This window comes from Lepeophtheirus salmonis, chromosome 4 (genome assembly GCF_016086655.4).
Source record: "Lepeophtheirus salmonis chromosome 4, UVic_Lsal_1.4, whole genome shotgun sequence".
Lineage (NCBI taxonomy): Eukaryota > Metazoa > Arthropoda > Copepoda > Siphonostomatoida > Caligidae > Lepeophtheirus > Lepeophtheirus salmonis.
Window position 1 is genome coordinate 52348465 of NC_052134.2, and position 17328 is coordinate 52365792.

The window sequence follows — 17328 nt, forward strand, 5'->3', positions numbered from 1 at the left end:
TTCTTTCACATTTCGAAAAAGCTGCGTTATTACGTATGTGTTTGTGAATACTGATGCAAATGGATAAAAGCGAATTTCATTTCCTGTTCCAACACTAAGCTTGATAAATACTATGAGGACGCCAGAACATCAATTCCATTGGTCAAAATGTGAATTTTGTTATTACGGGATACTAGCGCGAGAGGTGCCAAACGTTCAAAACCTACAGTTGAAGTTGTTAACCCCAAAATAAGTAAAAAAATAATGATATGGTTTTGACTGATAGGAGATTTCAAGTGCAGGAGGTTGTGGAAGCCATGGGCGTATCACGTGACTTAATTATTTCGATTTTGCACAATCATTTGAGTATAAGTACGCTATCTGCAAGATGGGTGTCATGTGTGCCCATAATTGACCTCAAATACAATCCTAAAATAACTTTAAAGGAGTCTTTGGCGTTGTTAATTGCAATAAGGACAAATTGGTTTAAAGTTATTTTGACCGTAGACGAAACATGGGTTCATCACAACACACTAGCGATCAAGAATTAATACCACAAAGGAAATCACCACAAATGAAGTTATGTCGGCCATTTTTTGGGAAATAACAAAGTTATTTCCCCTAAAGCAACATACACTAAGGTGTCTTCATTTCGAAATTTCCTAAATTGCGCTAAAAATTGCTTAATCGCCCGCCTTTTTCTCCAGATTGAAGCCCAAGTGACTATTTTTTAGTTACCAAACATAAAGAAATGCTTCGGCGAAAAGAGATTTGACTCCAACAAGGAAATCATATCCCAAACAAATGCCGATTTTGAGCCCCTGACAAATCTTATTTCTTTGAATGGATACAAAAAATGAGAGAATCGATGGGCAAAGCTCAAACGAGACTATATTGAGAAATAAAATGACGTTTTGTGAAAAAAAAGGTATGTATTTCTGTCAATAATTCATGGACGTATCGATCCACAACCGTCTTAGCTACAGTGTTGAGCCTAAATTTGATATATGAGACTTTTATATTCCTAATTTTTGTTTTGTTTTTTATTGTGAATTGTTCTTTCAATTGTAATTCCCATTTTTCCATCCAATGGTTAACTATTTTTTGTAGTATTAATAATTCAAAAGGGTTTTAGTGCATTAAAACTATGTTGTTTTGATCCCAAAAATGGCTGACATTAACAGTACTGACGTAATATAAGAATGCTCAAATCATACTTTTGAATATATCTAATTTATTAAAAATATAGTAACCCTTTGGTAACTATCTTATAGTATATTACTTTAACTTAATCTTTTCAACATTACATTTGGTTTGCTATATATTTTGAGAATTTTTATAGGAAAGTTATATCCTTTGCGTAGCAAAAACAGTAAAAGAGAAAGCAACCTACTGATACACAGTTAAAAAACAGGTAGGTAGGACACTAATCAAAGGTACTAATATTATAAAAATGAAAAAGGCAGTAGATATAAATATTTTGTAAGGTGTGATCATCACCATGCTTGAGGCAATGAAAAGAAAGTTTGAAAACTTTGGTGTGGAGAGTTTGGAAATCAAATGGCCACAAAGCTATCCGAACCATTCCCAATGCCAGCATTCCTATGATGATGATGAAGCCGTCAAGCACACTAAGGAAGCAGACAAAGATCGAGGAGAAGAGAAAGTTGAAGTAGGTGATTGATTCTTAATATGTTTGAGGCCCGTCAAAATAAAGGAAGCTAGATTGATATTTCTCAAAATTAAGATTTTCGTTAATGTTCCTTTAATTGGTCAGATGGCGTTGTACTAATTAAGTATAAGTAATTTTTTTTTAAATTACAATTACTCCATCAGATGTAGGAATCGTCCTTAAACTTCATATACATAGTGTATATTGCCTTTTCTAGGAGCGACCGTGAATAGAAGCAATGCACATTGATTTAAAGAGAATAATTTCCCTCAAGCAAACTGTCCACTGAGCTACGTCACTTTATAGCCAAGATTTCATTTGTATTCTTTAAGACAAATTATATTACAAGTCCTATTTGATACTCAAGTCCCGGGTCAAAAGACCAACCCTTGAATATTGCGGTCGAGTCCTCAGATTTATCGTTTCAAGTGTCTAATTTGTAATTTATAGTCCAAAGTGTTAAGTCTTTTCTTGAGTTTAGCATATACTTACTTTCGAGTCTAAGACAAGTCGTGGTGAGTCTAGCTATCAAGGCCAAGTAAAGTTGTGTGTCTTTGATTATGAGACTATCATTTCAAATGTGTACTCAAGTTCAAGTCGAATCACAGTCTAGAGTTCAAGCTAGAATGTTTTTTTATGAAATTGAATATGGATTAAATACATATGTATTCTTTTATTAAATAATACTGTCCAACAGAAAAAATGGTACAAAAAAATATTTGCTCTATTTAATAGAATTTGATCCCTTGATTCCAAATATGGCCTTATTTTTTCTCTCATAACCTCGTGGCCTTCAGAAAAAGGCCATACTTTTTTTATTATTTTTGGCTATTTTTAAGGTTCAAAGCTGTTTTATGGCCTTGGTGTTGAAGATAGGGATAAATTATATTAATATATTTCAAGCCGAATGTTATAAAATTATAAAACCATTTTTAAAATGTCTACATCATACTTTTAACTCGAGTTATTTTTGTTTAAATTGGAAAATATGTGATTTTTATTCAGAGGCTCATAGCTTCAAGATAAATAAATTCAAAAGGCTTAAAAGTATTGCATTTGATAGCTGAAAGTATGAACTTTAATTTTTTTTTAATAGAACCTCTCCAAAAACGCTCTATATCGTTGTCAATTTGAGATAAGGCCACGATAATATTTCAAGGAAAAAAATCATTTTTGAATGGATTTCATAACAAAAGTGCATAAGTATTTGTATGCCCAAGCTAGAAGAGATAGAAACAAAGACAGAGAAGAAGAAAAGAAATAGAAACAAAGAGAGAAAAATAAAAAGGATTTGCTGGGAGTACTCCCTTGAATGTCGGGGTTTTTTTTTTGAATTCCTCAGTCACTACGGGTATGCTACGAGTCATTTTGTGTTCATGAAGCTTGAAATAATTTATTAATACAGTTTGAGACATGAGGCTTAATGTTATAACAAATTGTATAATATATATTTTCTTTTTCTCCGTTTTCTTTTTCTCTCTCTTTGTTTCTATCTCTTGTAGTTTGGACATACGGATGTTTACGGACTTTTGTAATGAAATCAATTCAAAAATGAGTTATATCATTAAAATATTCTCGTTGCCTTATCTCAAATTGACAACGATATAGAGCGTTTTTGGAGAGGGTCATTTTTTATCAAAGTTAATATTTTTAGCTATACAATTATATATTTTTATACTTTCTGAATCTATTTGTCTTGAAGATATGTGCCTCTGAATAAAAAGCACATATTTTCCACTTTAAACAAAGATATTTCGAGTTAAAAGTATGATGCTGACATTTTAAAAATAGTTTTAGAATTTTTTAACATTCGGCTTTAAAATATATTAACATAATTTATCCTTATCTTCAACACTGAGAGCTGAAAACACCTTTGAACTTTAAAAATACCAGAAATATGTATTGCCTTTTTTTTAAGGCCACGAACCTATGAAAGAAAAAATAAGGCCTTATTTGGTTGTGCAAATCCTGTTCTTGTGCATAAAAAAAAAGTGTGATTTTGTTGGATAGTGTTATTATTATTAATATAAATTATGAGTTACACTAATCTATCATGTAGAGGAGCCCCAAATTACAATTTAACTTTTTAACGGATTTTACGGATTACGTTTTAAATTTCTACTTTTTTTTAGAGCAGATGCGATATCTTGTCTTAGAAGGAAAGATTAGTTAATATAGATTAGGGATACTTTCAGCGAGCTTAGGCTGGGATTATATTGCTCAGAAATATAACGAATTGAAATAAATTGAATTGAAAATAATGATTCCTTGATATATAAAGTTGATAAACTAGATTGGGCCGGAATAAGAAGCTGAAAGGAGTTCAAGGACTCTTTGATCAATGTGAATCCATGATAGTGAGGACTTCAAGGGGGAAGATGGAAAGGGATTCATGGATTTACTCTTCTCAGAGGATTGATTCATTCACTGATGCAACATTCATATTTTGCAGCAGCTTGATCACGATTAATGACCCATTCACGCTCTCTAAAAATTCAAATATCGATAGCTTTTATGCTTTCTCTCAGGAATCAGGGTTACCATATTAGTTTTATATTCTCTCAGGTGTGGTTATTTTACAAAAAAATTAATGTTATTTCTTAGAATTTGTTTCCCCAATAAATTGAGATGGATTTGAAAAATAGATCAATCCGTTAAGGAGTTAATGTAGCTAAAATTGATTGTCACAATGAAATAATTATAAATTGATTTAATATATTGAAAAGGGACCATATTGGCCAAATTAAGTATCATAAATCAGACATGTATCTATAAAATATTAGAATTTAACCTGTATATGTATAAGATAACAAAATATATACTTAATATGTCTCCTTTTTTTTCAATTTTACTTCCAAATAGTTTTTGTGTAAACACTTATTTATGAAAATATTTACTTCTTAACGCGGATTATAATTACAATTTAGCACTTTCCTTACTAAGTTTTACATAATCTCCTTAATAAAGTACATTCATAATATCTCATTCTAATCCCTTTTCGTTCAATCCGCCGTTCAATTTGATGATTGATTTATTGGATCAAGTAGGAGATTAAATCTATACATGTTCAAAGCTCTTTTTAATTATCTAAAATATATTATGTACAAGTTGCAACTTGTACAAACACATTGTGTGTAGCATACCGTCAAATTTTATGATATGATCAGTCAATTATTATCTATTCAGGTTGAATGGGTCCTTCATAAGGGACTTAAAATCGATCTCAGCTATGCTATAGATCAGGGGTAGGCAACCTTTGAGACATGGAGTGCCAATGTCAACATTTCTAATCAATGAATGTGCCATTATCAACAATAATGGTAAAAAAAAACCTCACAAACTTCGGTAATATGTTCTAATTTGCGCGTGCCACTGAATATGCCTCTGCATGCCATCCGTGGTACGCGTGCCATAGGCTACCAACCCTTGCCATAGATCCTTTTAACCCACTGTCACAAATATTATATTAAAGTACTATAGGAATACAATTGAGCATAATTGTGCATTCTCGATTTTCCTTGAAAGGCAGTAGAACACACGAACCCAGAGTATGAGTATAATGCAGGACTGTTCAAAAGTTTTAGACCTCCTTATTAACGCATAAATTAATTTATTAATAAAAATATCTACATTTAATTTTAATAAAAGTCTTTAAGTATATTCATAGCATTATTTTTTATTAACGACATATTCTATATATCCACCATCATTCAAAACTATTCATGATAATCGACGTTAAAATGAGTTGCATGGTGTACAAATCAATTTTTCGGGTAGTTCGTTCCATGCAGCTTAGATGACATTTTGTGGAGCTTCTAAACTATGATAGGACCAGACTTTAACCTCCGACTCTAGATATTCCTATACAAAATAATCGCACGGATTTGCATGTGGACTTGAACGTGACCACATTGATTTGTCCCAAAATTGAATGTGCTGTTCCAACCATTCTTGAATTTGGAGTCCGGTGTGCATGGGAGCCCCATCTTTCCGGAAAACGAACAAAGGGTTATTTTCAAACCATGAAAGCGTCAGAGGTTCTAAAACCCTTGAGATGTAATCATCCTTGTTCATACGGATACCTTTGAACCAAAAAAAAAAAACTAAGGGGAGTTTGTCTCCGGAACTGGGAACTATGACACAGACCATAAGAGATTAGTTGTTAGTAAGAACATGTATGGTTTTATCCTCCAATGACAAAACATTGGACCTGGACCAAATCCGATCATTTTGTCTATTGAATTTTTGGTTCTAATCCCACATTTTTTTATATCTGAAAACAATTTTTGTACTCCGGGTACAAACATTAAACACTTCTCAACAACAGTCGACTCTCTTCGCTCTGGTACAGGTATTGATGTTTTGAGCATACCATAATTTATAGGGCATCATCGTCAAATCCTAAAAGACAATTTTACGCAATGACAACGCTGAAATTCCGATTTAATCCCCCATTTTGAACATCGATCTTTTCAGATTCCGATAAATCTTTAGTCAAAGTATTTCGATGTTCTTTCGGTTTCGTGCAGTCATGGGGGGTAATGGATCTTGGGGAATCATTGAGACTTCCAATCTTGCAGAGCTTCTTAATTGTATATTTAACCGAACTTAAGTTTATTTTTTGGTATAGAAGTCAAAATCCGTGGCTAATAAAAACTTTGACTTCCTTCCGTAGGCGGGGCATTAAACCTGAGGGAGTGATGCTATTTATACATCTTGATGAGAATTAAATCTATATTCTATGTCAGCCAATCAGATAATGATTCATTTATTAGACGCCAATATAATTGTGATTTAAATCAGAGTTTCAAAAATTTCGAACACCCGTGTATGTTGCAATGGCTCGAAAATCAAAACTTAAGAAATCTTTTATACAATGAAAGCTGCTGAATGTCAAGTGTCAGGCCAATTTAACCTATTTTCTAGGTTAAAACTTTATTTTATCAAGTTTTGTGGATCCTAATCGGTTTTTTATACTAACTACACTCTGTCAAACCTATTATCGAAATGTGTACAATTCTTTGTGATTGTAAAAGCTATTTAGAATAACTAAATACTTAATCATGAGGGATTAAATCAAGTTACTTGTTTGCTTAGAAATTGAGTTCATGAATAATTTTTCACAGCAAGAAAATCAGGAAAATATCATTTATATTTTGGAGTCAAGGCAAATGACTGAATAACATATGGATAATAAGTTTTAAAAATAGAAGGTCCTACATCAGCTGTTCATCAGTTCAACATTATCTCTTTTTCCAAAGAGAGAAGATACCAGAAGTTTAAAGTAGGAGGTATGTGGCTAGAATATGAAATACTCAAGTATTATACATTCTAGCTATCCTTCATTAATTTTTTATAATACTTCGATCCCTGGAAGGAACATAATAAAAGGTACTTTAGGACCGACTAATCGGTCCTTAAAAAAGATAGGACCGATAAAAAAGACAGAAGGGGGGCTGATTAGTTAATAACTCCAGTGATGTATAAAACAAATACCACCGGTATTTACCTCATTTCAGCTATTCAGTATATCTTCATTCGAAGAGAAAAGTTACCTGATAATTAAAGTAAAATGTGTCATTAACATTTTTATCCTTCGTCATTTTGTTCATATTTATATTTTCTACAATTCTAGCTAGGAACGAAGAAAATAAAAAGATAGCTAACACTGTTAAATGATAAGTTAGATCCAGGGGCGTCCACAGGAGGTAGGATGCCCCCTAACAAATTAAGAAATTTTTCTTCTTTAATAGAAATTTTTCTCGTCATTCGGGCAAATTATGCAGCAAAGCAAAAAATTTAAAATTTGATTTTTTTTTCGAAAAAATTTACTATCTTATTTTTTTTTTAAATTTAATTATTGATATCTTTTGTGAATAGCTGTGGATTTAAAAAAAAAAATTCCAAAAATTAATTTTTGAATTTTTTTCCTAAACATTTAATTCTCTATTTTTTTATTTATACTGACACAAATTTAACTTGATACAGAACAATTATAATAACATAACAATTAATTTAAAAGAGAAAACACGATAATAATTTAGTACATCATTACATTTTAAAACTCATATGAAATATTAAAAGAAAATAAACAAGAAAATTTAATTTTTTATTTTTTTTCCACATGGTTACATTTTCTTTAATAGCTATGGATATTTGATATATATTCTTTAAATATTAATTTTTGGATTTCTTTTTAATTACAGAAACTAATCCCCCCTCAAAATATAATCTTGCGAACGCCCCTGAGATCGGACTTATTAAAAAAAGACTTCGAAAGGGGTAACACATTTAAAAATATTTCTTAGGGCCGATCCAACACTACTCGTGGCTGGTTTAGCTAGATATGGAAGGAGATAATGACAATTTTCTCCTTCTGTCATAGGTGCTTTTAGCTCATCTAATAAAATACCATGACAACTTATCCCCTACCAAACACTCTTCAAATTCTCAGAGTTACCATATTGATTTTCGGTTTCTTTTTAGGCATACCGGTAAGTCATATTTTAAACAACTCAAAATATAAATACGTATTATCCTATGTATATATGCGATAGTATTTATTCAAAGTTTGTATGTCTGTTTGTCGACGTCAAATTACTCAAAGTAAGGTCGAGTACTCCAGCTAGAAAACTATTAATCATAGTTAAAGAACAAGAAAGTTTATAAGAAATGCTCTGAGCCCAAAATAACAGCAAGATCTAGTTGATAAAAAAATAATTCGAGTCCGGAATCGAATACTACCGGTAGTTGCATAAATACGCGGACTATTTGTGGCCAATAATTAAATGTGTAATAAAATTTGTATGACGTATTTTTTTTGACAACTATACAATAGAGAATTTATTCTGGTAGAAAATTTAATAGAATTACTGAATATAACCTCCATCAGCTGCTATGACATCCTCCAAGCGCCCGCGGAAGGCCTTGTACACATTGATGATGTAATGGTCTTCCATGGCTGCCCATTGTTCATTGACGCTGGCCTTCTATGTGTCCAAATTCGGGTGGCGGGTAGCACAGGCCTTCTTCTCAATTTGCCACCACACACTGTTGTCAAGGAGATTCAAATCAGGTGATTGAGGGGGCCAAATGTTTTTGTTCCAAAATGGCATGTTGGCAGCGAGCCAATCCTGAGTTATTCCAGAGATATGGGCAGGTCTTTCAGATCTTTTTCCTCCTTGACAAGCTTCTGGAGCTTGAACACAGTAGTCCTGGATAGTCCAGTGTCCTTGATTATCTCCTTGACAGACCTACCGGCGCGGGGGAGAGTGGTAACCATATGACGTTTGGCCTCGTCATTCCTCGTAAACGACTTTGTTTGATGCGAGTAAGAAAAACAAAGACAAAGCCAAAAGATTTACCGAGTTACTTGTGCTGGAATTTTGTATTTCCGGTAACGGAACCTAGAGATATAAGCGTTTAAAAATTAGTCCGCGTATTTATGCAACTACCGGTATGTACACCACTACTGATTAAATGTAACAGTACAGCACATCAATTCAATTCCATATATATATAAGTAATCCCTACAATAATCATCATTTTCACTCCAAACAGCAATTCCATAATGTCTATTTAAGTTATTGCTTGTTATATATATATTTTTTGATGTAATTATTGTGAGAACAGAGAATGAGTCCATTATTTAAAAAATATGATTTTTTTATGTATACATATAATTCCTATATTTTTTCGTCAAAAATGAAGGAAGAAAAGTCATTTAGGAAATTGTCAAATTAAGGTCCTTGCAGAAAATAATATGTATGTTTATATACAGGGTGCGTAGGCAAAAATGGTCGCTGTCATAATCGAAACATTAAAGACGTATAACTACTAATTGAGTAGGGATGTCAACAATGAAGTGAACAGGGTTGATAATATCCCATGATACACATTTTAGTATTTTCAATCCAGTATAACAATGGTCAAAAATCTTGGAGGACAACAAGAGATCTAATCTCGGAATAGAGCAAGCTGAGATGATTGGAAAGAGCACAGAATATTCAAACTTTTCTCAAGACACAAAAATTTGGGCAAAGTTTCTGATAAATAAGTAGAACAACCCCTCCATCACAATCGAACATGCTGACAATGTCTCAGCTTCAGGGGGACATGTCTTTAGAAATCAATATCCCGTGGCTAGCACTGGAAGTCTACCCTCCCATTTTTGTGGAGAGGAAGGAGCGGCTCAGTGCAAATCCATACATTGAACTTCCGGATAAAAAAGTGTTACCCTGGCCCAGAGAAAAAATCCATTATTACTTTGTTTTCACTCCAGACGGAGCTGCGTGTCATCGAGCTGCTTAGACCCAGGTCTTCCTGAGAGACAACTTCCAGACTTTTGGGCCATCAATATGTGGCCGTCCTCCACTCCAGACTTGAACCCCCTGGACTACTCTATCTAGGCGCGTCTGAAGGAGAGATTGTAGGTTACTCCTCAAAGGAGTGTTTAGTTTCTAGAGCCTTCCATCGAGAAGGAGTGGACCAAACATGAGTTTCACTACAAAATCAAGGTCTGCATGGGATTTAAGTCTCATATTATTGCAATTATTTACTTTGAGGGCGCATATATTGATTAAAATTTGTGCTTAGATTTATTTATATGATTTTGATAAATAAATGTCCTTACAAAAATGAAAAATATAATATACCATTACCCATTATCCTTGATCATATCCTCGACTCTAGGTCTAAACTTGGCACAAGTATGAAATATTCTTCAGTATATTTGATTCACTCCTTGATAATGTCAACCTTGTATGATTGAATAGTTGGATGAGGTGCAAAATTCATCTTTCCCTCAATGATGCCCCAGTAGGAATATTCGAAACGGCTGGGGTTTTGCGATTAAGCTGGTTAAGCTGGTAAGAAGTTGACCATGTCTTCCTCAGATCATTTGCAAGTGTTTGCTCGTGTGTGGAATGGATATCCTGCAACACATACGAACAGTATAGTACCTCACTGTCTTGCAGTAGTCATCAGCTCAGTAGTGCTAATCAGTAGGATTTTTGAGCTCGTCCGTTTTTGTTTTTCGGAGATGCCAACCTAAAGGGTTAATTTTAAGCATAATAACAGCTTATTCTCTTTTTTATGTCATGTATTAATCGTGAGACATAACTCACTAAAGACATCAGTCGAAAAACAGACTGATAAAATATTGCAAATTTTTAGTTTCTACCCGGTATGTATAAATATGTGTAAGACAAAAGGCACCAAATGTCATTTTTTTTTTTTTTTTTGTGTTTTTTTCATGCTTCAAACAGAAAGGAACGGGGGGAAAACATCATCTTTTGATAAATTGTTAATTGAATAAATGATGGCTTTCATAATATTTTAGCAACATTATGTTTTTCTTTGTGGTATTAGCTACAGTTAAAAATCTTTCACTAATTGCATCATCGTCACATCTAAAAAGAGAAAAAAATATTTTTGACAAAATCCTCTTTAAAAGAAAAAAGTGAGAAAAGCCTTGAAAAAAAAGACAATAAAAATAAACAGAAAATATAATTGTATGTGAAAAACAAATTAGCAAATAATTGCAAAAGTTATTTGACATTTTGAAGATTACGGGAGTTTTTATTTTTTTTTATTATATCCATCATTAATTTGTGGGGAGGAGAAGGGAGAGGGGTTTAGGAGGGTTATCCCGCATTCACAAAATGTTTTTGAAAAGAAGGGACTCTCAAGTGATAAAGGTTTCATGTATTTTAATTATGTAGTTTTATTTTCCTATCCGACCGTTAAAACTTTCATGGGGTTTTAAACACCCCAATAAAAAATAATTAAACGACAGGTAAAAACAAATATTCCCGTCTAAGATATTCCCAATCAATTTTAAATACTAACGTGAGTACTTTCTTGGAGTTTTTAATCCAATAACACCCATAAGAAGTTCCTATATGGTCAGAATATTCAGATTTTTTGTAAATAAAATTATTATTCATTTCTAAGAATAAAAAACAATGGAACACCATTTCAGACCGCAGGCAAAAACTCACATTTATTAAGGTTATTTAATTCATCAACACTAAAATGATGTTTAAAATTTTAAATTACATTAGATATGGTCTTTTAAGATTTTTTTTTTTTTTTTAAATTACACTTTAAGAGTATAATTTCGATTAAAAACCATATTTTCAAATTAAATAACTGAATGAGATGATCTGTTTTATCAAATGTTATTACCTTAAAATATAGCTATTTTATCCCAAACTTCTACACAAAAACGTAGTTTTCAAAAAGAGAATATAAACGTCAAACTTACTAGAATTAATCATTTAAGGGTCTTTTCGTGTTTCATGGTTAAGTAACAATATTAAATGGGAGTATAAGCCGGCAGGCACTCCAAGAACTAAATTTTGTTGCATAGAGAAATTAATCAGAGCTGACGATATTTTAATTTTAAAATTAGTTTAAATGAATTAATTTGTTGTTTTTGAGTAGAAAATTGTTTTGTTTTTTTTTGTTTTTTAATATTCAAATCGACTGACCGACGTTTTTTTGATCATTATTTATCAAATGACTTTTTCTATATAATAACACCTCCAAAATTTGATTTTTAATCTCTCAAAAGACACCGGGCTTCAGCACTTTTTTGATGCGTCAATACATTTGCAAAGCAAGACCAGATCATATGTAAGCAATTGGTTTTTTAGATTTTATTTCAGAGCAAATAATATTATATAATAATATTTCCAATGGTCTTTAATATATCATTTTGCTTATTTAATCAAAAAAAAACCAGCAAAATTTGATGAGCCTTCTAAATAATTTGTCATTTAAAATAAACTGATAACTTATGAATAGTTTTTTAGTTGTTACTACGTTCTTTGAGAATATTAGTCATCTTTCTGAATATATCAACAAATATAAAATTAAAGTGTTTTTTATTTTTTAAATTAGAGAATTTTAAAAATATATAAAGAAATTGAGAGACGTGGCTCAGTAAACAACGCACTTGGGAGAATTTATTCTCTTGTACTCAATGTGAGTAGGTACGATTCAAGATCTCTCTTGTAAAAGGAAATATAAATTATGTATATTGACTTATTAAATAATTCAAAGAATAGATTAAGTAATTTTAGTTATATAATGTTTAATTACGATTAATCATTGCAACTCCATTTGACGAATTAAAGAAACACTAATACAGAAGAAATTTGACTTTCTAAAAAAACGGAATGAAATAAAATATGGAGATAATCTTCTCTAAAAGCAATAAGGAGGCTTGGCCTTTTTTTTTTAAGGGTCAGTCTGAAATTAAATAAAAAATTAATTTTTTAGGGGAATTTTATTTACGAAAATAAAAAACTACAAAAAATGGGATGGTCTATTTATAGCCTTTTGATTCCAAAAAAAATTGATGTCCGGCGGAAATTTTTGAACAAAACAAATCATCCCCCTCATAAAAAAACCTCTCTTTAAAAACATTTAAAAATTGTTAAGACATGCAATGTTCTCTTTAAATACATATTACATTTATGTTGTTTTGAAAGGAAATTGGCAGAAACTTTTATCTTCATTCATTTACATACTTACTTTTGCAAACAAAAAGCTTTTACCTATAAAAAAGTTATACAAACACACTTTTCGGACTAGCCAATTTGTGTTCCTGTTTAGTTTGTACATAACATAAAACATCTTGGCGCAATTATCTTTGTTCTTTTTATTGTCAGCATAAAAATCAATTTATTCCACATTTTGTCAACAAAGTTCTTTATAAGTAGGGTATTACAACACCAATTATTCATTTATATTTAATAGAATGTTTACACGTGACGTCAGTACTGCTGACGTCTGTCATCTTGAAGGCCAAAACAAAGGCATTTTATAAGAGTAAATATCATTTGTTTGTAAATACCATTATGGTTAATATTTTACATAAAATTTGGATCACATTGTTACCTTTAGTGTATCCCACGGCATTTCTTCGATTTCATACGGCTCACAATAAGGATTTAATTACAATAATAAAACTAGAATGGGCGCTGGGTAGAGCGCAAAACCTCTCCCTAAATCAATTTGATTTATGCATCTCAACTTATTCTAAAGTTATGGTCAATTATGCATTTTTTACGTTTTGTTCTACCTTGACATGGACTTTTCAAAATTGAATGGCCTTTTACTGGGACTATGTATAATCTTTGTACAAAGTTTGATCAATATGATTCTTTACCTTTTGCCATAATCATGGTGACAAACAAACCCAGAAAGGCAAAAACATAGCCTCAATTCAACTTCTTTGGTGAAGGTAATTGAAATAAAAAATCGGGGGTAAAAATAACAAACGTTTGCTTAAGATATCTGCAAATTTGATCAAAGATTTTATAAAACTTTGATAATTGTGATGGTGCATTTGAACTAGGTAAGTACTCATTTTCGTACCAGCACAATGTTGTATGAAATGGCCACCAATTTGTAAAAAAATATAAACGTTTGCTGGACTGCAAATTGAGTTGATTGACCTGCAATCAAATGGTGAGTTGAAGATTGTTTTCATGGCATCATCTTCTACGGAAGAATTATGGATTGGATTATCACCAGGATTTGAGATTTTTAAACAATTGGATCTTTGTATTTGTGGAATGTTTGGATCAACAGGGATATGGGTATCTGTTCTCTCAGAGATGAAGGTTGTGAAAAATGCTCATTCATCAGCTAACATCAGATAATTAGGATTGTTACAACCAATACGAAATGCAAACTTTAAAAAGATGGCTTGGAATTCACGCGAAAATTGCAGTAATTAGAGTCATAATGGGTATAAATATATCTATTCAAATGTCAATTAGTTTTGAAATGTTTATATCATTTACTGTTTAATTCAAATTGAAGCCAATGTTTCATTAGTGTGACCCATAAGTTGATCTCTTCATTTTCATTTTATCTAACAATTAAAAACTGTTGTGAACCCCTGCTCAAACCAGTGATTGTTTTTTTAAGCAAGAAGGGGTTAGTAGTGTTATAACTGGTCCTAGGCCAATTGTCCCAAAACATTTTGACAAAAAAAAAAAATATGCCGAATCTACATTTTGCTGAAGGGCAAATTGCCAAACAGACAATTCGACAAAGGAAAGGATATATTATGGCAAATAGTTTTAATGATTTAAAAAAAAAGTTTCCAAAAATGTATTCAACCCTTCATGTAATCATCTAATTTGGTTAATGACGGCTCGTGCGGCCAACTCTATGTGAAAGTCAATGCTCTTGCAGGATGTTATGCTTGTTTGTCAAACCATAAGTTTTTTCCAATATTGAATAATCAATCATGTGGAATGATAATTCATTAATCACTGAGAAGTGATTAGCACTTCTTCCATAAGAATTACTGTCGAGTTTGCTCGAGTCTACATAGTTAAGGTCTGCAAGGATTTTAGAAGTAATATTGGAGCAATTAATGGGTCTGTGGACTTAAATATTGAATAAAAGTTCTGCGAATTTGTTAAATACATGTCGTCACAAAACTTATTGTTTAAATGTTATTCATGAAAAATTGAAATTAATCAAATGTGTACCACTAGATAAAATCACGCCTGTAGAATTGGTTTGGCATCGGTTATTTTGTAGGATCGTTTCATCACTAGTAAAGATCATTTATCAACCCTTACACGGCTTTTTCCCCAGCTCCTCCTCTTTCTGAGCCCTTAAAGTAATCTAACGTCTTCCCAAAGGGGTGTCTAATTACTTTACCCACGACCCTGTCATACATACATTACCTATTTCAGGGGTCGTACTTCTTAATAAACTTATTATTTTTATAGTTTTATTAAATAATAATTGTTTCTCCCCTTCTGCTTCTTCTTCTTTTTGAGCTTTTTCCATCCACAACCCTCTCCCTCCAACTAAAAAAAAATATATAGGTTAAAATTTTTTAATTAATTTTAAACTTTACTCTTTCTACCTCTTATAAAAAGAAGGGGTGGATGTTTAATCGCTTCTTTAAGAAAAATAAATTATTTATGCATGAAGGAGGGAAAGAATTAAGCCTCATTCACGTAGCAATCTTCATATTATATCCCTCTCTCAACCTTTTGTTCCCGAAAGAGGCAGAAAAATGTAGTGAAATTGACTTATATTCAAATCAAATTATTTAATCCAGGCTTATGCACGGAATGCTAAATTGAACGTCATTCCATGGAGTGTACGTTGAATAAAAAGAACGCTGAACAGGATTTTTTTTTTTTAACGTTGAACGTTAAAAATCAGATTTTAGCCTTTCATTCCAATAGTACTTACAACAAAATTCAACAAATCAAAGTTGATATATATTTTTTCAGTTTTTTTAAATATTTATTGAACCGATTTTAGTCAGTTATAGTTCATTTGAACACTAATATTCACCGAATTATTGTGTTAAAAAATCTGTAAACCTAATTCACAAATGAGGCCTCCCTATTAATATCAATACGAAAGTTGCAATTTGCAATGGTACATTGTATATGGTTCTTTCTTATGATTGAGACTCGGAACGCAACGGAAATAATGGCTGAACAATGAAGCTGAACGAAGAAGAAAAAAATTAAACGGAACACCAAAATAGTAGAACGCTGACTAGACTGATTTGATCCGTTCACAAATAGAGATAGAACGGGTCTTGGACCCGAATAAGAAGTACCTAGATATAAGTAAACTTTTATTATCCAAAAATGTATTAGATCCCAACCTGCTACGGGTACTCGAACTTTTACGACTCTTATAAAAAGTTTCCATGGATAAATTGCCATCGATTTTTTAAATCTATTATCCACATGTTGTTGTTTTTTTGAGTTTTTTGCCTTGCCTCCAGAGAATAAATGATGTTTTCCAGATTTGTTTTTATGTATAAATTAATCATGAACTCTTAATTGTTAAGAAAAATTAAGTAACTTGACTTAATCCCCACTAATTAGCTACTTAGTTAATCCAAATATATTTTACAATTACAACAAACGATGGTTGTTCACAAGTGAATATAGGTTTTACAAATGGAGAGCAGTATGCTGGACCAAGTTGTTTTTCGGATCTTAAAAAGCTTATAGTATTGATTATGAAAGATAAAATGGGTTTTGCGTCTGGATCTGAAGTACTCGGGAACGAGATAGGTAAAAGATCTATGTGTTTTTCCAGATCTTAAAAAGCTTACAGTATTGATTAAGGAAGCTAAGACGCGTCTTGGCTCTGTATATCTGAAGTACTCCGGTACGGTATCAGTATATTTGTTTAATCCAAAAATATCTGTGATACAGGACCCAAACATTTACGGGTTTTAAAAAGGTCCAAGTGTTTTTCCAGATCTTAAAAAGCTGATAATATTGGTTAATTAAGATAGACGGGTCTAAGCTCTGGATCTGAAGTACTAGAGTACAGTATTGATAAACATGTATTATCCAAAAATATCCGTGATACGAGACCCCAATATTTACGGGCCTTAAAAAAGATTTGAGGTATTTTCCCGATCTTAAAAAGCTTGCACGAAAAAGATGTAGTCGAGGGGGGTTGGCATTAGGGCTTTAGGGGGTGTCAAGATAGACTTCAAAAAACTCAAAAGACTATTCACAAGTCTTTCAAAGGAGAAGATGGGTTTATTTCATTGCTGCTTTCAAAAGTGGATTCTTACCCTCACAAGGTTCTTTCCACCCAGTTTTTGTATAGCTCTCTGGGCAGTCTGTTGTGAAACCCCGAGATCTCTTACATGG

At 32.1% G+C, this 17328-nt stretch overlaps 1 protein-coding gene across 1 annotated transcript in view; it reads left to right on the plus strand.

Moving 5' to 3' along the window:
- The first annotated feature begins 1400 nt into the window (after positions 1 to 1400).
- Positions 1401 to 17328, plus strand: part of LOC121116187 (uncharacterized) — a 63962-nt gene continuing 48034 nt past the window's right edge. The window contains exon 1 of the mRNA XM_040710427.2: positions 1401 to 1651. Within this exon, the coding sequence (XP_040566361.1) occupies positions 1481 to 1651 (171 nt within the window). The 5' untranslated portion in view covers positions 1401 to 1480. The remainder of the gene's footprint in view (positions 1652 to 17328) is intronic.